The sequence below is a fragment of the Podarcis erhardii genome, assembly GCF_964252035.2.
Source record: "Podarcis erhardii genome assembly, chromosome: 14".
In the NCBI taxonomy this organism is placed as follows: domain Eukaryota; kingdom Metazoa; phylum Chordata; class Lepidosauria; order Squamata; family Lacertidae; genus Podarcis; species Podarcis erhardii.
In genome coordinates this window covers 7,593,181-7,617,273 of record NC_138503.1, presented here as the reverse complement: position 1 = coordinate 7,617,273, position 24,093 = coordinate 7,593,181, and the positions used below count along the sequence as shown (strand labels likewise).

The following is a 24,093-nucleotide window of genomic DNA, read 5'->3' as shown; positions in this document are numbered from 1 at the left end:
GACTCTTAACGACTGCAATAGGTCTTACAGGAAAAAGCAAGGGGTGAGAAGGTGAAAAATGGCTTTGTCATGTATAATGAGATAAGAATCCAATGTCTTTGTTCAGACCAGGTCTCTCCATGGTTTTAAGTTTGGTAATAAGTTGCAATTCAGCAGCTTCTCTTTCCAGTCTATTTCTGAAATTCCTTTGTAAGAGAACAGCTACTTTGAGATCTTGTATAGAATGTCCTGGGAGATTGAAGTGTTCTTGAAAAAGAAATTTGCTCAATACAGCTACTTTATTTCCAAGTTACTCTCGAGTTTTAAAACAAAATAACATTTCCCCAAAATTCAAAGCCGTCAGAGTGGTTTCTCCAGTCCCTTCCAACAGACTCTGCCTATTTGCATTTCCTTTTGATAGCTCAATGTACGTCTGTGAACAGAGGCAGCCCAGTGGAAGGCAGACTCAGTATAACATGACCCTAGCGAATGAAATATATAATTAGTGGTTTCTGCCCTAGGCCCTTGCTGAAGGCACAGGATCTTGGGTTGTCAGTTAAGTATGTGGCCACTTCACACTTCAGAATTACAGTCCAGCCTTTAATCTGGCTGCTTGCTGAAGCATGTCGACATGCCTTTCAAGCCTTTGATACAATGAGGAAGTGGCTCTCATTACAGCACTTGTGGAAAAGCAAGGGTTTAGGTAATCCCTGCAGGTTTCCAGTGCAGAATATTTGAACACGAGAGATATGTTTGCACAGGGAATCTGTGCACAGGCAAAGCGCCAAACATCCTCTGCTTTTGTTTCCTAGTGGCAATAAATGGTTGAAGTCCCTGAGATGCTCCTAGAAATTTGGTTATCTGTCCAATTCACACTTCCCAAAATGGTGCATCTATCCTTCAAAATTCTGTTATCTGAATTTTGCAATGCAGTTTTCCCATCAAAAAAATGTGCACAAAATGCATATATCAGTGAAAACAACAGGTGAAAATAATATTAGGGTAAATTGCTTGCAAAAATGTGTATATTAAGAGAAATGTGCACTTAAGTGCTGACCAGTGTCCACAAGGACTTCCAAATATATCACAAAGTGATGTAGATATGTAGTGATCTGAACTTAAGGACTGGAAAAACTAGAAACTGAAACCAATAGATTTATCCATCCCTAGATACGCCAAGAGATATCCATCTAGGTTGGAATTACAGAAATTTTCAAGGACAGGGCACATATAATTGCGTAATGGAGAAGTACTTCCTCTGTTACTGAAATAGTCACATTCGGGGGTAGCCTTCGTCCAGAAATGAAATATCTGTGGAATGGAATGTAACTTTGCTAGTCAAACTTCCAAATGCCCCCAACTCTATCTCCTTCACTCATCACAGGCATTTCTTACAGAGAAAGGAGCTCAAAAGCCCACATCCAAGTCCTGTAGTAAAAAAAATATGCAAGGAAGCAACTGGTGTGTGTGTGTTGATGAATGGTACACAGGGTCGGAGGCAGCATGGCTCCAAATTCCAGTCTCTGGGGAACAATAGCAGGAGTTCCCTGTCTACTGTCCTCAGTGACCAATCAACTTCCTACTGGGCTTCCTATAGGCATCTGACTGGTCATTATGGAAAATAAGATTCTGGACTAGGGCTCTTCTTAGGTTCTTAGGATCTACATATGTTTATCAAAAAGAAGTTCTGACTGCTTAGGAAATGAATATAAGTGGATGTGAAATCTGCATTAGTTGTGGGTGAGAGGGGGGAGAATATGAGAGGAACAAGTCCATAGTGTTATCTGGTAGTAGAAACATATAATCAGAGCAGTGACGTGGTACAGCTCTTACTGGGCTGAACTATTTCAGACTACAGGTGGGTAATCCATAGTTGAGTGTTCTGCCATATGAAACAGCTCCCCAGACATACAAAGCTAGGTGGTTAGGCTAGAACCTTCCTCCTTGATATAACAGTTTTGTTTATCCAGGGAGTTTGTTATCTGGGGAACTCAAACAGGCAGTACAAAACTGAACTGCCCAGCAAAAGCTGCACTCCATGCCTGTTCTGTGTGTTTCAGCTCGTAACACCTATAATCAAATTCCTCCTACTGATTTCAGCATTTCATCAAATGGAGCTAACTTTTCTAGGTAAGAGAGCATAAGGTTTATAATTTCACTGAAATTTGTTTCCTAGGTGATGCAGTTTTAAGGCTCTGAGTGTCCTTTAGAAGCGAACTACCCTCATTGGCAGGGCAGCAGAGTGTTGCATTCTGGTTTTTTTCAAGGATTCTGGTCGCTGGGATCGCACTTCAGCATAATTTTTATCCCAAGCCCCTTCTTGGTGGCCTCAAAAGCCTCTATAGCTTTTTCCAAAGGAAAGCGATGTGTCACCAGTGGTTGGACGTCCACTTTTTTTGATGCAAGCATAGCAATTGCCATAGGCCACCTGCAAGAAAAGAGAAGGAAGGTATTTGCAAAAGCACCAAGTTTCATGTAGCCTCTTGTGAAACAAATGGAGAGACAGGAGGACAGCAGCAGCTGCGAGAGTCAAGCACCAGGACCAGCTAAACACGCCATGCCATTGAATTTCCTGCTACCTCAATGGTTTACTTGTTTTAATTTTATTCATTTTATGAAAACTTCTATAAGAAAGTTCTGCTCAGGAATTGTAAGAAACCAAAAAAGACAATGCAGTATTCAAAGGCTGAGCCAGCCATCTTGATTCAGAATGGTGTTCAGTTGTATCCAATCAGAGATGAAAACCTCCTCCTTGATCTCAGGAACCATCATGCAGAATTTGGTGACTACATCTAAAGAGGCATCGAAATGCACAGCCAACGGACAACTTTGCAAAATGTAAAGTAGGAACATAGTTTGATTTCCATGGAGACATCTTAACGTCAGAGGGTCAAGTGATTAATTGTAAGAAGCAAAGGCATTCTCTAATAACAGTTCACATCATTTTTCAAGTCACTAGTTGGTCACTATTTTCTCTTCCTCCTTTCTAACTTTGTAAGCTCAGGCACTAGATTGAATGCCTTTATAGGTGTTACCATATTTTTTCACATTGAGCTTCATGCCACGTTTGTATTAGCATTGTACAATGAATTATGTTTGGTTCCTATTCAAACTTATCTTCTCATTTGCTTCCTGCTCACACCACCATGATAGAAGAGCTACAGGAGGCATATTTCTTTAGTTATGAGATTTATTTGATGAACTAACTCCTCTCTGTTGTTCACAGTTATAAACTGAACAGACTCCTGTGGCTCTGGAATGCCAAGTTTTATAAAACTGCATCTATTACTTTCACTATTTGTCTCCTGAGTTTTCATTCATATTTATTTTAAGGTTATGCGCCGCAGGGGTCAGCAAACTTTTTCAGGAGGGGAACGGTCCACTAATCCCTTAGACCTTGTGGGGGATCGGACTATATTTTGGGGGGGGGGGGAATGAACGAATTCCTATGCCCCACAAATAACCCAGAGATGCCTTTTAAATAATAGCACACATTCTACTCATGTAAAAACACGCTGATTCCCGGACCGTCCATGGGCCGGATTTAGAAGGTGATTGGGCCAGATCCTACCCCCGGGCCTTAGTTTGCCTACCCATACTCTAGCATGACTATGGTTCCCCAATACAACATTAGTTACAAAGCTGCATTGCCCCATCCATTATTTGTCTGCAAACCCCCAACCACAAAATGTTTTATATATGTATGGTAGCAAGCGATGTTGCATGTAAGAATAGATAGAAGAATGAACTACAGTGGTGCCTCGCAAGACGAAAAGAATCCGTTCCGCGATTCTCTTCGTCTAGCGGTTTTTTCATCTTGCGAAGCAAGCCCATTGACGGCTTAGCGGATTAGCGCTATTAGCGGCTTAGCGGCTTAGCAGCTTAGTGGATCAGCTGATAAGCGGCTTAGCGGCTTAGAAGAAGGGGGGGAAAGGGAAAAAAGTCGGAAAAACTCACAAGACATTTCGTCTTGCGAAGCAAGCCCATAGGGAAATTTGTTTTGCGAAGCGCCTCCAAAACGGAAAACCCTTTCGTCTAGCGGGTTTTCCGTCTTGCGAGGCGTTCGTCTTGCGGGGCACCACTGTATAAATTAGGAGGAAATGACAATGAAAACATGGTGAGCTAGCTATTGACACAAACAAACTTTCTGAGCGCTATGAAAAAAACTTTCATCAGCCTTTCCTGCTCTTCAAAAGTGCATGTTTTATCACTATGAGGACCCACCACAAAAGGAACTGGAAAACCACACTTACAGATTGTACCCTAACTGCTTCCATGACTAAACCTCCACCCCCAAAACAAAATTCCTAATGTGTAGGAATGCCCTTAAAGAAATAGTTTCAAATAATAAAAATAAAACACGTAGCAATTTCTTCTTCTCTAAGCTTTTTTTTAATTACAGTTTTCCAAATATAAAGACATTCCAACAGAATGCACAGATTTGTGACAGCTATAAACCAGGGGTGGGGAAGCCATGACCCCCTATATCCTATTGGAATCTGTCATTCCCAGCCAGCAGGGCCAATGGGGAGGGATGATGGAAGCTGTAGTTGAACAAGTTCTGGGAGGCCACAGACTCCAAGCCCATCAGCAAACTATAAAGTTGCACCCAGTTTTAACTCTGTGCTGCGGATAAGATCCTCATTTTCTTCTCTTCCGGCACTCTGGGCCAAATGCTTAGGGGACACTGGAGATATGCAAGCCTATCTCATGTGTAGCTGTTAAATAACTTACAAATGGGGAAACAGCAGAGGGAAATGGTTAAAAATCTCCTTCCTCCTAAAAATCAAAATTCAAGCAATTTCCCCAGTGGCTGTTTAAATAACAACAACAACCAGGAGACTCTTTTACAAATGTCCAACGCCTTGGCCCTCTGTTGCTCACTGGAGGGATAAGGATGGCTCTAAATCTCGTATACAGATTTCACTGGCTAGCCCTATTTGGACTTGCACTGACACTGCTTAAATATTCTGCAAAGCAGTTTCTGTGCTACATATTCATCCTTATGTGAGGCTCTGCGTCAAAATCTATCTTTTAAAAACGAGGCAAATTTTAAAAAAAGGAATGGAAATGTTTCGAAGATTATATGTTAAAATATTGTTCTAAGAAAGATATGTTAATATGCCTAGAATAAAAATGTCAAGTATATCTATGATTTGGAAAAGAGAAGAGATAAAAGAAATGCAAAGAATGATACATTTGGAGAATGCAAAGATAAAGGTGGAAATAGAGATTCAAAGAAGTCGAATTGTGGCGGAGGAAAGCTGTGGGTGGGTGGACTTTCATATAATAAATATGTAATATTTGCTTTCAGTGTTTTTGGATTGTTTTCAATCTTTTTTTCTTTCTTTGTTATTGTTGTTGTTTTGCTGTACCACTTACTTAACCAAAATAAATAAATAAAATTGGGAGGGGGGAGGGGAAAAAATGAGGCATTCCCTTTTTCCTCCTTGCATCAGTTAAAAAAACCACCATCTGTATCTCTAGAAAATACTCACGTATTGCAATATCGAAATACCCCTCGGATGTCCACCTCCCGCACAGCAGCATTCACAATGGGCAACGTGACCATCTCAGGTCCTAGGCCCACCAGAACCAGAGTCCCTCCAGAACGTGTTGCCTGAAGACAAAAGGAGAGACCCCAAATAAATGCGCATCTCCAATCAAGGATGACATGAGAGGACTCTTTCTGCCGACTTGGGGAGAACTCTTTCTAGCCTTGCAAACTGGGACAAAGTCCGAGGTGAGGATCTTAGGGCAGCTTTGTCGATGCAAACTAGCTTGTAAGAGAAACAGTAGCAGACAGTGCATGCAAAAATATCACCTAACCTCAGGAGGTTGGGGTCCCCTGGAGAAGGGCCCTTTTTGAAGTTCTTAAATGACAGTGCTGTAAACAAAAAATTGCCCTTTTCCCTTATGGGGTATCCAAGAGCCCATACAGAGTCCTTACATAGGTTCCCTATTGGTAGGAGAGAATAACAGAGAATATTGAGAAGCAAAGCAGCTAGTAAGCCTGATCTTTATTGATCTGTTGCAACAGGGTGCTCCCCTCACACGCAGGAAAGGAGGAGGAACCCAGAAAAATGGGGCGCACGGCCTTATAAAGACTTTTGAAATTGCCACCCTGTAGATCAAGACCACCCCGAGAAACATCATACATACATCACAGAAGGGGTGTAACCTAAGACCACCCCTCAGATACATCATACCTACATCACAGAAAAGGTGGTCTAAAACAGAAATTTTAATATTGTTTTTCTCCTGTCCTTGTTTATCTCCTGTCTGGCAGGTTACTTGATTGGATTGCCTGGGCAGCCTGGCCAGTCTTTTGTAATGATAAATACTTAGTTCCTGGGCCAGGTCACAGGCTTACACCCTATTCAAACACAGACATACCCTTAAGACAGGATTTGTGAAGGAAAAGACAATGGGGAGGCTTTCCTACTTTGACCTTGTAGAGAAAACATTTGCTCAGTTTAGGAATCAAAATGGCTTCAGGTCGGTCTTCCTGTGCTGATCTATGTATGTGCGGTTATGAACATTGCCATATATCTAAGACCTCAAAATTCCTATCACAACAGGCAGCTTCATCACAGACAATACATTTGTCAAATGCTGTTATAAAGATCTCTCAGCATAAAAAGGATAATTTCCATGTGTGTTTTCTCTCATTTCCTCCAACAGAAATAATCTCCACATTGCAAGGAAAAATTAATGCCGGTGAGCTAAGAGAGACTCACATATATTCCCGTCTGGATAGCGGCCTGGGCTCCGGTGCATTCCACCGTGATGTCAGGCATGCAACCAAGCGCTTGTTCCACCAGGTGGGCCACCTCCTCTGGGCTCTCACTCTTTATCTGAACTGCGAAATCAGCCCCAATTTCCTTAGCCTTTTCAAGGCGAGGAGCTGATAAATCTACAGGGGGGTTGGGAAGACAAATAACAAAAACAATGGCAAGGACAGCATCAGAGCAGCATGCAGGTAACTGTGGATGAGCACACCCCATACATTTAAAGCACATAGGTAAAGGTAAAGGGACCCCTGACCATTTAGTCCAGTCATGGCTGACTGTGGGGATGCAGAACTCATCTTGCTTTACAGGCCGAGGGAACTGGCATTTGTCCGCTTCCGCAGACAGTTTTTCCGGGTCATGTGACCAGCATGACTAAGCTGCTTCTGGCAAAACCAGAGCAGCGCACGGAAACACCGTTTACCTTCCCGCTGGATGGGTACCTATTTATCTACTTGCACTTTGGCGTGCTTATGAACTGCTAGGTTGGCAGGAGCAGGGACCGAACAATGGGAGCTCACCCCGTCACGGGGATTCAAACCGCCGACCTTTTGATCGGCAAGCCCAAGCGGCACAGTGGTTTAACCCACAGCGCCACCCGCGTCCCTTTAAAGCACATGCCTTCCCCCAAAGGAACTGGGAACTATAATTTGTTAAGGGTGCTGGGAGTTGTAGCTCTGTATTCTGGGTTGCTGAAATAGACTTTGGTTTTTGAAGCTGGGTGAATCTTTGAAGTGGGTGAAGCGAGAGAGAGGACTGCATATGTAATTTGGACGCATGCAATGTGAAATGTGGCTGCAGCTTCTTATTCCCCCTGTTCCTTATCCTTTGGGTTGAGCAATTATTAACAAAACCCACAGTATAGAATCAAATCTCCTGATAAATTGTTCTTATCTTTTGTATATTTGAGCTTTGTACTGAAACATCATCTCACCTTTTGCTTTACAAGGTATTTTGACCATAGCTGCATTTTCATCCCCACCCCCCACCCCACATGGATTAATAGCTTTGGATAGCTTTGGATAAGCTTTGGATAATATTCAATGCATCTGACAAAGATGATAAGAACAACCCTCCTCAGTCAGGGAATACCTAATCCAGAACCCTTTTTCCACCAATGGTCGACCTTTTTTAAAGAACCACAAGACTTCTTGTAGTTGAGACTTCAACCAAGACTTCAAATCAGTGAACTTCCATTTCATTGTTCTGCATGGGACAATGACAATAAAGATCTTGTATCGTATTTCTGAGCTTCCTGCTCTCTCCTCATGAAACCAAGAACACCAAGGAATTCTGCAAGAATAATCTGCAGGAATCCTGAAAAATGCTAATTGCTGCTAACTGGTCATAGTTTGTAAATTATTATTCTGGGAGTTTGACTCTTCATGTGTAGATGAGACTGGCCACTGGCTTGCCTGATTCTGGTGATATGCACGAGTAGAAAATATTGAGATATCACCAAAGTTTTAATCAAACACTTTTGCTTTTTCCACAGTCTCTGAGAACTGGGCCTAACTGTCAAGGGGCAGTTAAGCACATTACACTTCATCTTTTCCTTGCCTTGACAACCCTAGTACTTAACGCCATGTAAACCCAGGGGACCAAAGTGAGTGTCATTACGGCACAAGGCGTCAAAGAGTTGGAAAATCTAACTTACCTGTTATCACCACTTGTGCAGCCCCCATTGCCTTAGCAATAAGTAAAGTCACAAGTCCAATAGGTCCTGGAAGATGAGCAAAAGAAAAAATCAGGAAGTGTTCTACTACCCTTTGACATTTGTTTCCAGGTTGGTTTACAAGATGAAGAGCTTTCTGAATACATATTTTCCTAAGGATGTTGGGCCATTGCAACAGCACTGGGGGATGAAGAGAAGGGACTCAGGTGGGCGGGTAGCCCTGGCCAGCAAACAGAGGTTTGCTGAGGTCCATGGGGTGATTTTGGTGTGGAGTATGGGGAGAGGTGGCTTTGGTGAGGAGCAAACGTGGGTGGCTTGAGCAAGGGGGGTTGCAGTAGTTGGGGTTAGCAAGCAAAGAAATCATGGGCGCAGCCATTAGCAAAACAAGAAAAATGGAATATAATTTTAAAGCACAATCCAAGGGTAGGGCCTTTTCTGTTGTGGAATGCCTTGCCATGTGAATCTATAAGGCCTCATCTCTATATTGCTTCAGGTAGTTGGTGAAGACCTGGCTCTTTTAAAATTCCTTCACTTAAGGCTGCCACTAGTTCAGTTCTTTGTTTACCTTGTGCTGCTGGAATTGTTCAAACTGCTGGATACGGTTACATTATTTTTTTGATTGTGGGAAGGGATCTTTGAGGATGGTATTTGGTTTTACTGCTTTTAATACTATCTTATGTTAAGAATGGGACTGTGGGTGGTGTGAGTGGTGCTGTGGGTTAAACCACAGAGCCTAGGACATGCCGATCAGAAGGTCAGCAGTTTGAATCCCCGCGACAGGGTGAGCTCCCGTTGTTCGGTCCCAGCTCCTGCCCACCTAGCAGTTCGAAAGCACGTCAAAGTGCAAGTAGATAAATAGGTACCGCTCCGGCGGGAAGGTAAACGGTGTTTCCATGTGCTGCTCTGGTTTTGCCAGAAGCGGCTTAGTCATGCTGGCCACATGACCCGGAAGCTGTACGCCGGCTCCCTCAGCCAGTAAAGTGAGATGAACACTGCAACCCCAGAGTTGGTCATGACTGGACCTAATGGTCGGGGGTCCCTTTACCTTTACCTTTACCTTTACCCTTACCCTTGGGCTGGTCCAGAGAATCCAGCTGGTGATTATTATAAAGGTAAAGGGACCCCTGACAGTTAAGTCCAGTCGCAAACAACTCTGGGGTTGCTTTCAAACTGCTAGGTTGGCAGGAGCAGGGACCAAGCAACGGGAGCTCACCCCGTCGCGGGGATTCGAACCACCAGCCTTCTGATCGGCAAGTCCTAGGCTTTGTGGTTTAACATAAAGCACATTGCAATAGTTGAGTCTTCATGACTTGTTATGAAAAAGCTGTTTCCTGATTTGCAACATATCCCCATGTGAGCCTCAAGCACTGCCTACTGGACTCGGAGATGGCTACTTAGCTTGCATAAACAAAGAACAGCAAAACAGGGTATTCCATACCAGCACCACAAATTAAGACCTTGCTTCCCAGAGTCACTCCGGCTCTTCGGCAGGCATGGATTCCCACAGAAAGAGGTTCGATGAGGGCACCTTCCTCATAGGTCACATTGTCTGGAAGTCTGCAGCAAGACAAGACAGAGAAACATGTCACACACAAAAATCAGAATGGTCATGGAAGAAAGTTATGATCTACTGCAGTGGTTCGCAATTGGTTGTCCGTGGACCCCAGGAGGTCTGCATAACCCACCCAGGGGGTCCGCGGCACATACCTGTAAAGTGTCTTAAGCATCCCATGGCAGGGAAGGGCAGGAGCCTGGTGTCGGGATTGTGGTCCCTGGATCTGGGGGAAGGGCTGCTCAGCTCAGTCACCTTTGGTAGATGGGGGCTGCTGTCTCTCCTGCCATGGCTGCAGCCCCTCCTGCAGTGGCCTTGGGGCCACCTGGGAAAAGTGAGCGGGTGGGTCGCTCCCAGAAGGGACCTTTCATACTGGCACACAGCTTTGCTTTTCAAAAAAGGCAGTCAGCAGTGCTTGGCCAACTGGGAACCACTGATCTACTGAATCAGAAACACCAGTAGAGGCAGATTCCAGAATAACAAATATCCTCCCAAGTCCATTTAGACCCGGTCAAAGTTCCCACCGCTGCTTTGAAATGTCACCCTACACTAACTTGGATTGGGACTATTAACCTTAGAACTGCTGAAGCATAGCTGTTAAAGTGTCTAAAGAAAGAGCAAAATTCCTTACTGCAAATTTTGACAAACACATTGCTTGTAACCTCCCAAGTTGACCAGTGGGCCTTGAAATTCACAAGTTAGTCTACTCATCTAAGGAGGGCAGAGTTGTTGGGGGTTTTTTGGTCCCTTCAACACTGGCTAAAGCTTTGTTTTTCTGAGGAAGGATGTGAAAAGCCATAGGGCAAGGATCCATTCATTACCAGCTCTTAGAGGCTCTGGGAACTGCCACTCTGAGAGAGGCACAGGGGTCTCCTAATGGTTTTCAGCAACCTTAAGAAACTTCTTTGGGGGAAGCCATGACTGTTTAAAGTAGCACGATACTGCTTTAAATGTATAGTATAGATGGGGCCTGAGTAAGATTAGCATAGTACCATATTTTGGGATTCCTTTACTCTAGAACTCATGATAAATATTTAGAAGACATAACTGAACTAATACAAAAATGTGTATCTATGATTGAAGACCCTTGGCAAAGAAAGGGGAACAGAAAGCCGCCACCCCCCAAAAAAGTCTATTCGTGAGAACACTGTATTTTCAGCATTTATATAAATGGGATTCTCTGCATAACCCTAAAACACACAATGCCCACCATAATTAGTAATGGCGTACAATGGTCTTGTTGAGTTGCTTCAAGTCTACTGTGCAACATTTAAAAGAATGATCTGTCAGATATCAACGAGAGGGGCCGTAAAAGCTGATAGGAATTCTTAAATATCACCTGAATTAGAACTAAAAACAAGAAACCACCTGCAAAAATCACACTCAATTTTCCCTATTCACTTGTTTGTTAAGATATGGTTTCCCATTTTATTTGCCACCCCAGTCATGGTATTGTATAGTCTAGATATGCAAGATCAAGACTTCCAGACCAGAAGACTTCTGGACTTCAAGATCAACAATAACAATTTGCACAAAACCACACTCAGTGGAGAAAATCCCTTTGGCTAGCATGTGTTCCCATGACAGGTATTTGCAACTAACTTGTAGCAAAAGTTTGCATTGTGCTTGTAATAGCGGCACAGGTTCCCATCATCAGGAGGAGTTGCACAGAAGAAGATGCTTGGAGACAGGTTGTATCGGCCAGTTTTGCAGAATTCATCTGTTTCTCGGGGAACTCCAGGCTCAATAGCCACTCGGTCACCTGGGACACATCAAGGATGCAACAAGATAAGAGACTGGACTAATTGTCATGTAAAGAGGTGACCTGTGTCTTGGGATCAGAGATCAGACTGCAATGGCCTTGGTCCAGTATATCTGAAGGAGCGTCTCCACCCCCATCGTTCTACCTGGACAATGAGGTCCAGCGCCAAGGGCCTTCTGGCGGTTCCCTCACTGCGGGAAGCCAAGTTACAGGGAGCCAGGCAGAGAGCCTTCTCGGTAGTGGCACCCGCCCTGTGGAACGCCCTCCCACCAGATGTCAAAGAGAACAACAACTACCAGACTTTTAGAAGACATCGGAAGGCAGCCCTGTTTAGGGAAGCTTTTAATGTTTGATGTTTTAGAGTATTTTAAATTTTTTTGGGAAGCCGCCCAGAGTGGCTGCGGAAGCCCAGCAGGCGGGGTATAACTAATTAATAATAATAATAATAGCACAAAATATATCAAAACATACTAGGAAATCACATTTTCAGACACTGCAGCTTAACATCCTAGCATCCGTAGGTGAACTCCAAGCCATTTTCACACATATTATCTCAGTAAAACTTCCAATAGCCCCTGTGCCAGGACCATTACAGTGGTACCTGTGGTTATGAATTTAATTCATTCCAGAGGTCCGTTCTTAAGCTGAAACAGTTCTTAACCTGAGGCTAGCTAATGGGGCCTCCCGCTGCGAGCACACCTCTGACGCATGATTTCCGTTCACATCCTGGGGCAAAGTTCACAACCAGGAGCAGCTACTTCCGGGTTAGCGGAGCTCGTAACCTGAAGCATTCGTAACCAGAAGTGTTTGAAACCGGAGGTACCACTGTACCCTTATATTTCAGGTGATGTGGCTAAAAAATCCACAATCAGTAGTCTGAACGACTACAGACCAGTTGCACTGACTCCAATCATCATGAAGTGTTTTGAGAAACTGGTGCGCCGTCACATTATTTCCTGTCTTCCATCAACTTTTGACAACTACCAGTTTGCATACAGGGCAAATAGATCCACGGAAGACGCTATCACTACCACTCTCCATGCTGCTCTGTTCCATCTGGAGCAGCCGGGGAGTTATGTGAGGCTGCTGTTTGTGGATTTTAGCTCTGCTTTTAACACTATCCTCCCCCATAGACTGGTGTCCAAGCTAGAGGCGATTGGACTCTCCAACTCCACCTGTCTCTGGGTTTTGGACTTTTTGTCAGAACGTTCTCAGAGGGTTAGAGTAGGGTCACATATGTCCACAGCCCTTAGCCTTAACACCGGCTCACCACAGGGTTGTGTGTTGAGTCCCCTGCTCTATACTCTCTATACGTATGATTGTACAGCCTTTTATTCCAGCAACAAAATCATCAAGTTTGCTGATAACACTACGGTGGTGGGGCTCATTTCAGGAGGGGATGAGTCCGCCTATCGGGACGAGGTGGAGCGGCTTTGTGCTTGGTGTGGAGAGAACAATCTGGCTCTTAATACGGCTAAGACCAAGGAATTGGTGGTGGATTACAGGGAAAAAAAGGCGGACATTCAGCCCTTGTATATCAACGGGGAACGGGTGGAGAGGGTGGCGGAATTCAGGTTTTTGGGAGTGACTATCGATCAGGGCATGACTTGGAGCGCAAATACCACTGCTCTGGTGAAGAAGGCCCAGCAGAGAATTTATTTCCTCAGACTTTTAAAGAAGAACAATCTGAGTGAGAGACTGCTGGTGTCCTTCTACCGAGGCTCCATAGAGAGCATTCTCACATACTGTATTTGTGCCTGGTTCTCCAGCTGTACAGCTAGGAAGAGGAAGGTGCTCCAGAAGGTCATAACCACAGCCCAAAGGATTATTGGTCATCCCCTCCCATCTTTGGAAGAACTGTACGGTTCCCGTTGTCTTAGGAAAGCAAACAATATCCTGCAGGATGCATCTCACCCGGGACACAGTCTGTTTGTACTACTGCCTTCTGGCAGGAGATACAGAAACATCAAGTCAAGGACAAATAGACTGAAAAATAGTTTCTATCCAAGAGCTGTGGCCTTCTTAAATGCAGTAACTCGATAGTGTGACCTGGGAGTTTGATGGGTGTGGGTGTGGGTGTGGCTGGAATGTGGTTTGTTTGGTTGTTGTTGTTGTTTTGCTTTTGTTGTTTTTAAGGGATGGCATCCAATTTCGTTGCACTTGTGCAATGTTGCACTTGTGTAATGACAATAAAGAATCTATCTATCTATCTATCTATCTATCTATCTATCTTAGATAATAATCAAATGCTTAAGGTCACCTAGTGAGTACATGGTACAAGTCAGTGAGATTTTAAGTGAGCACAGGGATAATAATAATAATAATAATAATAATAATAATAATAATAATTTTTAATTTATACCCCGCCCTCCCCAGCCAAGGCCGGGCTCAGAGCGGATGGGGAACCGATCACCCTCCAGATGTTGTTGGGCTCCAACTTTCATTGGTGAACGTGGCCAATGGTCAAGGTAGATGAGAGTTGTAGTTCATCAACATCTGGAGGGCTATATGTTCTCCACTGTGATACTAAAACATTCAAATCAGGTTTCCATCAGTTCCAAACTCAGGAGGCGGATGTCTGACAAAGAGTTTCCTTTGAGGATTTCTGACATTTCATCCAAACACAAAAGTTTAGGATCAGAATTTTCCTTCTCCTAAATCATTCTCCTAAATGATTTCTTCCCCGGTTGACAAGCCTCACCTGCCCCTTAATTCCCTCTACAGCATGTGCAGAAACCGCCTTCTTGATTGTTGGACCCACTATTGGCCTCGTCTGCTCAATCTGACAGAGCCTGTTTTCACATGCAGGGAAAGTCCCTAACTCACTGAAGGTCTGAGACCCGTCAACTACCCTCACATGGTTCAATTGGCCAATCTAAGCCGTTTCCTGGGTGTGGCCGCTGTTGCATGCTGACAGCTTCTAGGAGCCACAGGTGAGAGTGGAGTGCAGGATGGGGACCAAAGGTGGACAAACGACCCCAAAAGGAGCATGACATGTCCCCCACCAGAGGTCCTACCTCTCCCCTAACACCACATACACCCCACTAAGGACATTAATATATCCTAGAGATCTCACCAGCCATCAAAAGGAGGTATGTAATCACCATGGTCACTTTGATCTGTGGATGAAGGCCTGTTTATGGTGCCATAAGCACCACACTGCATGCTGGGATTTGGTCATGTGCTTGTAGCGCTGTGGCACCATTTCTGTGGAATTCTTTTCCATTAGAAGTGAAGGCCCAACATAGTCATGCTTTCAACGTTCCATTTCCCCCCCCCCTCTCTCTAGTCTCCCTAAATTGGCTGGTTTTATTTCTGAAGTTTTAAATGCTTGTTGCTTTTTATGTCTTAATACTGTTTTTTATTTTATGGAATATGTTTTATATTCTGTTCTCCACTTTTTATGCTTTTTTATTGTTTGGCTGTACTGTACTTTGTATTCTTGTACAACACGGTCTGGTGGAGTTGCTTTTTACATCAGATTATAAGGTGCTTTGTGGAGGAAGTGGAGTATACATGTTTAAATAAAATAAAAACGAGTGAATAAATGAAGGCCCCCTGCTCACCTTTCTTTAATTTGGTCACTGCGGACCCCACTTTGACAACTGTTCCTGAAGCCTCATGGCCCAGCACCATGGGGTTCTTCACAACAAAATCCCCAATTCGTCCATGTGTCCAATAATGGACATCAGAGCCGCAAATCCCTACAGAATGCATCTTCAAAAGCACCTCTGGGAGAGAAGAGACAAATCAGAGAGTGAAATCTCCTCAGTGAAAATCTCTTATCAGCAATGCAAATACACCAATATCAAGAAAACAGTGGACAGCTTGGAAATCACTTGGCTTTTCAATATTTGTGTTTCTAGTTATTTTCTAAATGGAAATGTCTGGAATGTTGACATTTCTTTTCTGGTTTCTTGCCGGAAGGCTCCTAGAATGTTTCAAAGATGTAATATCTAGTGCAGGCAGCTTTGAGTCATGGCCAGTTGAGTTTGACAGCCGTTGCCTAGATTACCTGTTTTCCATCTCACATTACCTGCTGATTCATGTACACCCATCAATCTACCTGCTTGCTATCTTGTATCTGTTATGAGTGGTTAAGAGTTACCATTTTCTGGAGGAAAGACTTATTTCCAGGCACATTTTAAGTGGCTATTGGTCACTTGTGACCAAATGAAGGCGACTGGACACCAGGACGGTGCCCGACATCTCCATGTCTGCTGCATGCCTGAGGATCCTTGGGTCTTGCAGTAGTAACAACACATCCTTTGGAATTCTATCAGTGATATTTTATCTGCACAATCAGAATGAATTTCAGGAACCAAAAAGTCTCTGGTTTATCTTCAAATCTCACTGCATTTTAGAGATGTACATGTTTTGCTGAATTACTTGTACATTGATCAGAAATTTCAGAATCAAATTTACTTGAGAAGTTAATTGGAATTCACCTCTGGGCCATTATTTGGGTCTTGTATGCACCTAGAGGTAAAGGTAAAGGGACCCCTGACCATTAGGTCCAGTCGTGGCCGACTCTGGGGTTGCGGCGCTCATCTCGCTTTATTGGCCGAGGGAGCTGGCGTACAGCTTCCAGGTCATGTGGCCAGCATGACTAAGCCGCTTCTGGCGAATCAGAGCAGCGCACGGAAACGCCGTTTACCTTTCCGCCGGAGCGGTACCTATTTATCTACCTGCACTTTTTGGGGTGCTTTCAAACTGCTAGGTTGGCAGGAGCAGGGACTGAGCAACGGGAGCTCACCCCGTTGCGGGGATTTGAACCACCGACCTTCTGATCGGCAAGTCTTAGGCTCCGTGGTTTAACCCACAGCGCCACCCGCAACCCTACAGTGCACCTACGGTGAGCTAAATGCACGGGGCTTCAACACTGGGAGGAGAAGTCCTTAATTTCCATACAACAATGGGTTAATGATTTGTACTCCCTACCTTGAGTTGAGCTGGCAGTGAATCAACATAAGCACAAAGGAGAGAGAAATATGAGAACATTTCACTAGCTTTTCTTGAGACTTACGCATGCAGTCATAGGAAGCAACCCAGTGTATCTGTATTACCAACTCAAAACACATGAAACCACATCTCTCCTTTCTATGCTGACTTTCTGGCTTTTCATTTGCCTGATACTTTGGCTGCATTGTTTGAGCAGAGATGTGAGGAAGGGTAACAAAAGAGAGCGGAGGCAAAGAGCAAAGTCCATCTGCTGCAAAAGCTGCACTTGCTCATAATCGCCTAACGCTTATACCGCACAGACCTCATTGGTTCACACCTGCGTAAGCCACTAGAGGCCTCTGTGCTGATGCATTTGGAGGGCTTTAGACTGAAGTCTCCCTTTCATCATCCTGCATCTTAAAAATTAGGACCCACTTCACTCTAGACAGGTGTCAATCCTATTTGTAGTCTGGCTACTTCCATCAACCATCCTGCTCCATTTGTTAGAATGTGGTGCTGATGATGCCAAGGTTGCAGGTTCGATCCCCATATGGGTCAGCTCCATTGCAGGGGGTTGGAATAGATGATTCTCAGGGTCTTTTCCAACTCTACAATTCTATGCATCTACGAATCTAATTTTCTGCCACTGACACTGCTATTCTTGCCTTCCGCTGCCTGCTATGTCTTGCCTGTTTCTGCTTGGCTCTCAGCCAAATGATCCTTCACCCTTGAACCTCATATTAGTGAATAACCAAAAACAAGGCTTTCTCCGTTAACTCAAATCATTCTGAATAGGACCTTTGGCCTTTCATAAAACATTCCCTTGATTTGTGTGCTAAACACATGGACAGCCATAGCAAACATACATAAACATATATATAACTCAGGCCACTCATTCCACCCCCCCCCCATGAGACAGTACAGAAATGGCAGCATCTAATTAACCCCTGCAGGGACGTGGGTGGCACTGTGGGTTAAACCACAGAGCCTAGGACTTGCCGATCAGGAGGTCGGCGGTTCGAATCCCCGTGACGGTCCCTGCTCCTGCCAACCTAGCAGTTCAAAAGCACAACAAAGTGCAAGTAGATAAATAGGTACCGCTCCGGTGGGAAGGTAAACGGCGTTTCCGTGCGCTGCTCTGGTTCGCCAGAAGCAGCTTAGTCATGCTGGCCACATGACCCGGAAGCTGTATGCCGACTCCCTCAGCCAATAAAGCGAGATGAGCGCCACAACCCCAGAGTCGGCCACGACTGGACCTAATGGTCAGGGGTCCCTTTACCTTTACTTTAACTAACCCCTGCGGCAGGTGAACCTTCATTCCAATGCACAAGCAGCAGAATATGTGAAATGGAGACATGTGAAAGATACAACAGCTGGTTCTTTGGCTGCAGAAATCGCAAGGTGCTTTCTCCTCCTAGTCAGAGATATCTACTGCAAGCTTCTGAGAGCTCCATCTTTCATGTGTCAATTTAGAGAAAGAAGAACTTTCAAAATTGGCACTGGAGTAGGGTGGGGGCGGGGTCACATTTCCCCTGAATATTATGACTGTTTATCCCTTGAAGAGTTAGCTAAGAATTGAAATGGTTACCATTATGCCTTTCACTGAACCAACTGTATTGCTAAGGCAATAAATTAGCCTTCAGTGGAGGGTGAAGATTTAATCTGAATACTCAAGGAGCCTGACTTTATTTTGCACCAACATAGTGATGATTCATCTGACAAGAGGTATAAAATACGTTTTGTTAAAAAAAATCACAAGCTGAATGACAGCTAGCCTAAACAGACCTACCGTTGGGACCTGGTTCAGGTACTGGCCGGTTTTCCTGCAAGGAAACAAAGCAGACAACATTCAGCTTTCTTGAAAACTTTCTGTTGCTTCCTCTAGGTCTAGGATTATATGGAAGGCTGGTTCAGGTGGCCTACTATAGCAAATTTCACACCATCCTAAAGGCCAACAGTGCTTGGCTTATACTGGAAGAACACTATTCAGAGGTAGAAAACTGGGAATAAAGCAAATAGAGGTTATTTGAGCCACTTGTGGGTCGAAATATGAGCAACTTCTTCCAATTGCTGTGAAGCTGAGTCTACAAGGACTGTGCTTCCCTGCAACTTAGATGAACTGACTGGGTAGTGCTAATGAATCCAAAGGGGATGAACTTATTACATTGCTGGACATACGAGCACCAACTTGAATCTAATCAGAATTAAATCTTACCAAGTTCAACCGATTTTTTTTTTTAAACTATTAAGTTAGGATTAATGGGTTAATTCGGATTGCAACCTTAATCTTCCTAGCCTGATGTAAGATTTTGCCTAGTTGCTTCCCAATAATTTTTACACAGGATACGTCAATATATCAGAACGAAACCTATAAAAAGTCCTCTTTCCACTAGGCAAAAAATGGTAAAGTTCTTAACATGAGCAGAAAGGTTGTAGGTTTCCTTCCAAGTCAATTCTGATTCTGCACCACTTTAATTCTGAGAAGAAATGTTCAAAAATGTAGCACTTTCAAAGAAGACTCAAGTAGGATTGCCTTCTACCCTCGTTGCAACAAGCTTTTTGAACACTCTACATGCAATGTTCAAATTGAAAAGCTTCAGAGAAAGTACACTCAAGGGGCAATCCTATGCATATCCATTCAGAATTAAGCCCCAGTGAGTTCCATAAGATGAGATGGTGGGACAGTGTTCTCGAAGCTACGAACATGAGTCTGACCAAACTGCGGGAGGCAGTGGAAGACAGGAGTGCCTGGCGTGCTCTGGTCCAGGGGGTCACGTAGAGTCGGATACGACTAAACGACTAAACAAGAGTTCCATAGGACTGCAAACTCAGTCTTCACCATTTAAAGAAAAGTGAGTAATAAGTAAAAGGTAAGTGTGATGAAATATCTAAAACTGCTGTAGGGATGGAGTGGAGCATGCAAGTAAGTCTTTAATGTTTAGCCAGTGAGCAAACATAATATTGGTTGTGGGTGAGGGATCCATGTCCAAGATGACAAAATCTCAACTGGTGGCTTCCAACTTAACAATTCTGCTGGCACAAGGACTTTTAGCTACATGATGGAATCTCCCTGCCTGCTCATCTCCCTGCGCACCCTGTAAATCAGCTCGGGGGGGGGGGTGTTAAATGAACCTTTAGAACAGAATGAGGGGTCACATTGGGAAGGGAGAGGGAGAGGAAGTTCCACTGTACAGTGATACGTCTAGATACGAATGGGATCCGTTCCGGAGCCCCATTCGCATCTAGAGGTAAACGTACCTAGCGACGGCACATCTGCGCACGCAAGCGTCATTTTGAGCATCTGCGCATGCGGCGAAACCAGGAAGTAACGCGCTCTGTTACTTCCGGGTTGCTGAGGAGCGCACCTCAAACGCGCTCAACTCAAAGCATATTTACCACCTAAAATAGCTACCACCCAAATAGCTAATCATCTGATTTTAGCCTGCTCTTTAAAAAATGTGATCCTAGCATTAAGAAACCAGAAACATTTGCCCACACCAAGATGGTGCCCTTACTGCAAATAGGTCACATCCAACCATAGTTGTTATGCACATGGCTTCTCCCAAAGAATCCTGAGGGGTAAACTAAAGTTCCAAGGATGCTTTGGGGGACAACATATGCTTTAAATGGATGGTGCATAAACTGTTGCATCATTACCTATCTGTTGTGAGGAAAGCAACATTCCATAACTACGGAGAAAATGTTAATAGTTCACTATCAGCCTTGTGACTAAACTCCAGTGGTAAATCTTCTTTTCTTATCAGAATTCAAGACATCAGAGAGGTTAAGGTTTATTAAAATTTCACAGTAGCAGCCAAAGTTCTTGCAAGGAAAGCAGCACACGGAAAATGAGAAAAGAACATTACAACAGCTTAGAATACCTCACAGCAGTGGCTTAAAACACAGCAAGGTCATTCCCCACCTGAGTTTCAAGCCACATTCGCACAGTGCTGAACACATCAGAGAGGGGTCAGGGATGTATTTACCCAAAGCGCATGACCTTTTTTGTTTCCCTGCCCCAGCAACCCACCCACTCTCGGATTGCCCATTCATAAAGCTGTCATATGTGCATGCATGATCATTTGCGCATGTGCAATGACTTGTCTCAAATGTCCACACCATTATTAAATACAAAGTGAATGCAGCTTAAGTTTTCTAGTTGGACTGTAGATGGTTTAAGAAGAAAAGACCACATAAAACAAAAGTATTTGTCAAGAAACTACAGGATTGCTATGAATTGTGGCTAATGTATGTACGTAGCTTCAAGATTGAGCCATGAGAATGCAGTGGATGTGGACATACCCTTAGAGCAAGAGTGGTTGGTGGCAACTGCCTTCATTCCCTGTTTATGGCTTCCCAGAGTCATCTAGTCAACTTCTATGGGGTGAAGGATTCTGGACCAAATTGACCTTCATTTTGATCCAGCTAGGTGCTCATGTTCCATCTCAAGTTGATCAACAGCACAAGATTTATTTATCTGCATGCATCTATACACCACCTTGCTCCCAGCATGGAACCCAAGGCGACATCCATGTGGTTCCCAGGCACTCACCGGACCCAGACCTGCTTAGCTTCAGTAAGATGGTGGTCTCATGTGTCACACACTGGAGCTATTAAGGTTTGGGTCATACTACGTAACTAATGAGCACATGCTATGTACCCATAAAGAGAGAAAAAGATCAGTGTTCACAAGCTGAGTAAAGGCAGAGTGTCTATGCAGTGTGCCCATTAATTTGCCATGCATCAAGGAACTCCCTTGCCCTGAACTGCAAAGGAGTTTTTGCAGCTATATTACCCTAGGCACACTTACCGTATTTTTCGCTCTATAAGATGCACTTTTCCCCTTCTAAAAAGTAAGGGGAAATGTGTGTGCGTCTTATGGAGCAAATGCAGACTGCGCGGCAGCGCTCCGCCTCACTGTTCTAGCTTGGGGTTAGCTGCACAAAGCCTCCAAAGGGCAGCGCGGTGCCTTCACCCCGCTGCTCTGCGGAGGCTTCAAAGGCTGTCCCCGGAGCCAGAACAGCAAGAGGCTATCCCAGAAGCCAGATCCCTCTTGCTGTTCTGGCTTCTGGGGTTCAGAATTTTTTTCTTCTTGCTTCCTCCCCCCAAAACTAGGTACGCCTTATCATCCGGTGCGTCCTATAGAGCGAAAAATACGGGTACCTGGGATCAAATGCCACTAAACAGCACAGGACTCACTTATGAGTAAATGCTCCATTTTTGCAAGTGGCATGGAATGCCCAATTCTATGCACATTTATTCAGAAGTAAGACCCACAGTATTAGATTGGGTTATTCTCTAGGAGAAGCTGTCACTCAGCACTACAAGCACATGTTTTGAATGGAAATAGTCCTTGGTGCAACCTCAAGGAAGGAGTGGGAAAGACCCCCTTCTGAAGACACGGACAGCTGCTGCGTCAAATACAAACAGACCAATAATCCTACATTTGAGTATTTTTTTTTAAAGCCCTATCCTACTCATGCTGACTCAGAAATAAAACGTTCTGCTGAATTCAAGGGGCCTCCCAAGGACAGGATTGCTTCCTGATGCTGCAAGCATACACCTGTTTACTCGAATGTCAGCCTCGCTGTGCTCAACGGGGCTTACTCCCGGGTAAGTGCGCACAGTCCTTTCTCAAAGCATTCTGGGTATTGTAGTTCGTGCAGCCTCGCAAAGCCATTGCAAGTCCGGGAGAGGCAAACTACACTACCCAGAGTCCCTTGAGGGGAAAGCGGCGTTTAAATAAGGCCACGGCTGCACCGCTCTCGCTTCAAGGGCGAGCTGGGGGCAAGTTTGCAAGCGGGCGACCCCGGGGCCACACACGCAGGCACCGGCTCGAAAGGAAAAACCGAAAGGCCCGGCCTTTTTGCAAGGCGCTTTTGCAAGGTGCATGCATGAAGGCGGCTGAGGCTGCAGCCCCGGGCAAAACGAAACCGCGGCCGGCCGCCCCCCGCCCCGAATTGGAGGCCGCCATGCGACGCCCGCGCGCCCCCGCCCCACCCCGAGGCCGCTTCTCCCTGAGGGAAAACGGCACGTTAAAGTCCAGCGGGGCCGTACCAGGCGCAAGTCGCCGGCCTTGTGCACCACCACCGACAGGTTCGCGCCGTCGGGAGCCGCCATCGCTGCGCGCTTCGGTGTCCGCTGAGGGGACGCGCCTCCAAATGCCGCCGCCGCCGCTTCGCCTCTGGCCGCCCTCTGTTTGGTCGGGGAACTTTATCCTCGGCGGCCGGCGAGGAGCGGGAGAGCTCGGACTTCGCCCCCCGCGGCCGGGGCCCGGCTCAGTGGAGCGGGGAGCCGCAGCGCAACGCCGCCTTGCCCCTCTCGCTACCTGTGAGGTCTGCATGCGCCATCGCCGCGGGGCTCATCTAGGGCACATGTGTTGCGCGTGTCCTCACCCAAAACCCCACACTGACTTAGAAGAAGAGAAGAATATTCCCTTCTTGGAAGAATAGAAGCAGCGCTATCCTCGTGGTGCTTATCTAGGGCACGTTGCCTCTTATGTATCGGGCGTGTTATTTGCTTACGCAAAAAAGGGGGTCCTCACCCAAAACCCCACACAGACTTAGAAGAAGAGAAGAATATTCCCTTCTTGGAAGAATAGACACATAACCCCACCCCACTCACCATTCCTCTTTCCCCTTCTTTTTCTTCCTAACCTAATATTGCATGCAACACCTAATGACTTGCAACAAAAGAAACTGATCTTGAAAAAAGAGACAATGCATTTATTTTTGTAAACGATGAAATCTTATATATATAGGAGGCTGGGAGAAGACATTGCTCCTCTGTGCAGCTCCAAGCATCCCTCTTCTTGCATTGTTTTCACTCCCCTGTTCTGCACCAGGTGCCTGCAGCATTCAGCCAGTAATTCCCTGGCTGCTGAACAAGCTCAGTCCTCTCTTTTTGGGGGTGGGGGTGGGATTCACCCCACCACCCTTAGGGATTTTGTATGTGTGCTTTTGCAGATCTGAGGCTCCCAACCCTGCTTGTATCTTCCTCTTATGGGTCAGTTTTGTATCAGGCAGTCCTTGGAGCAACCCCACAATTGCCTAACCTTTGCTCCTATAGGTTCATGTTAGGGGTCACAAGCAAAAGACTTCAGCCAGGAGATGGAAGCAAAACAGCAGCCAGTGGGCCTGACCTTTATTGTTGCAACAAGACTTCAAACTACCACATAGAAGAAGCAGAGAGAAGCCCTGAACAATCGTTGCATCAGTATTTTAAAGTTTCCCAAAGTTTCCCAGAATACATTTCCAGAAGCATCATCAAGACATCACAGATATGTCACAGAAAAAGTTGTGGTCTCAGGTAGAACCTGAGATCCAGGCATGGCCCTGTCACTCAAATATACTCCCATCTACAAAGGAAAGCATTTATAGTTCCCTGGCCCCTG

At 45.0% G+C, this 24,093-nt stretch overlaps 1 protein-coding gene across 2 annotated transcripts; it reads right to left on the bottom strand.

Annotated features, from left to right (window-relative positions):
- Window positions 1-261: 261 nt before the first annotated feature.
- SORD (sorbitol dehydrogenase) lies at window positions 262-22,871 on the bottom strand. 2 transcript variants are annotated; one of them, XM_081839212.1, is made up of 11 exons: window positions 22,758-22,791; window positions 18,490-18,523; window positions 16,610-16,711; window positions 16,208-16,238; window positions 15,326-15,490; window positions 11,600-11,759; window positions 9,884-10,002; window positions 8,428-8,493; window positions 6,720-6,895; window positions 5,478-5,599; window positions 262-2,407 (listed from the first exon to the last, which is right to left on the bottom strand). In XM_081839212.1, the coding sequence occupies exons 5-11, from the start codon at window positions 15,474-15,476 to the stop codon at window positions 2,242-2,244; spliced, it is 960 nt and encodes a 319-aa protein (XP_081695338.1). In that variant the 5' UTR covers window positions 15,477-15,490; window positions 16,208-16,238; window positions 16,610-16,711; window positions 18,490-18,523; window positions 22,758-22,791; the 3' UTR covers window positions 262-2,241. The 2 variants fall into 2 exon arrangements, with proteins under 2 accessions (XP_081695338.1, XP_081695337.1); XM_081839211.1 differs by lacking the exons at window positions 16,208-16,238; window positions 16,610-16,711 and having other exon boundaries at window positions 22,758-22,871.
- Between the last annotated feature and the right edge of the window lie 1,222 nt (window positions 22,872-24,093).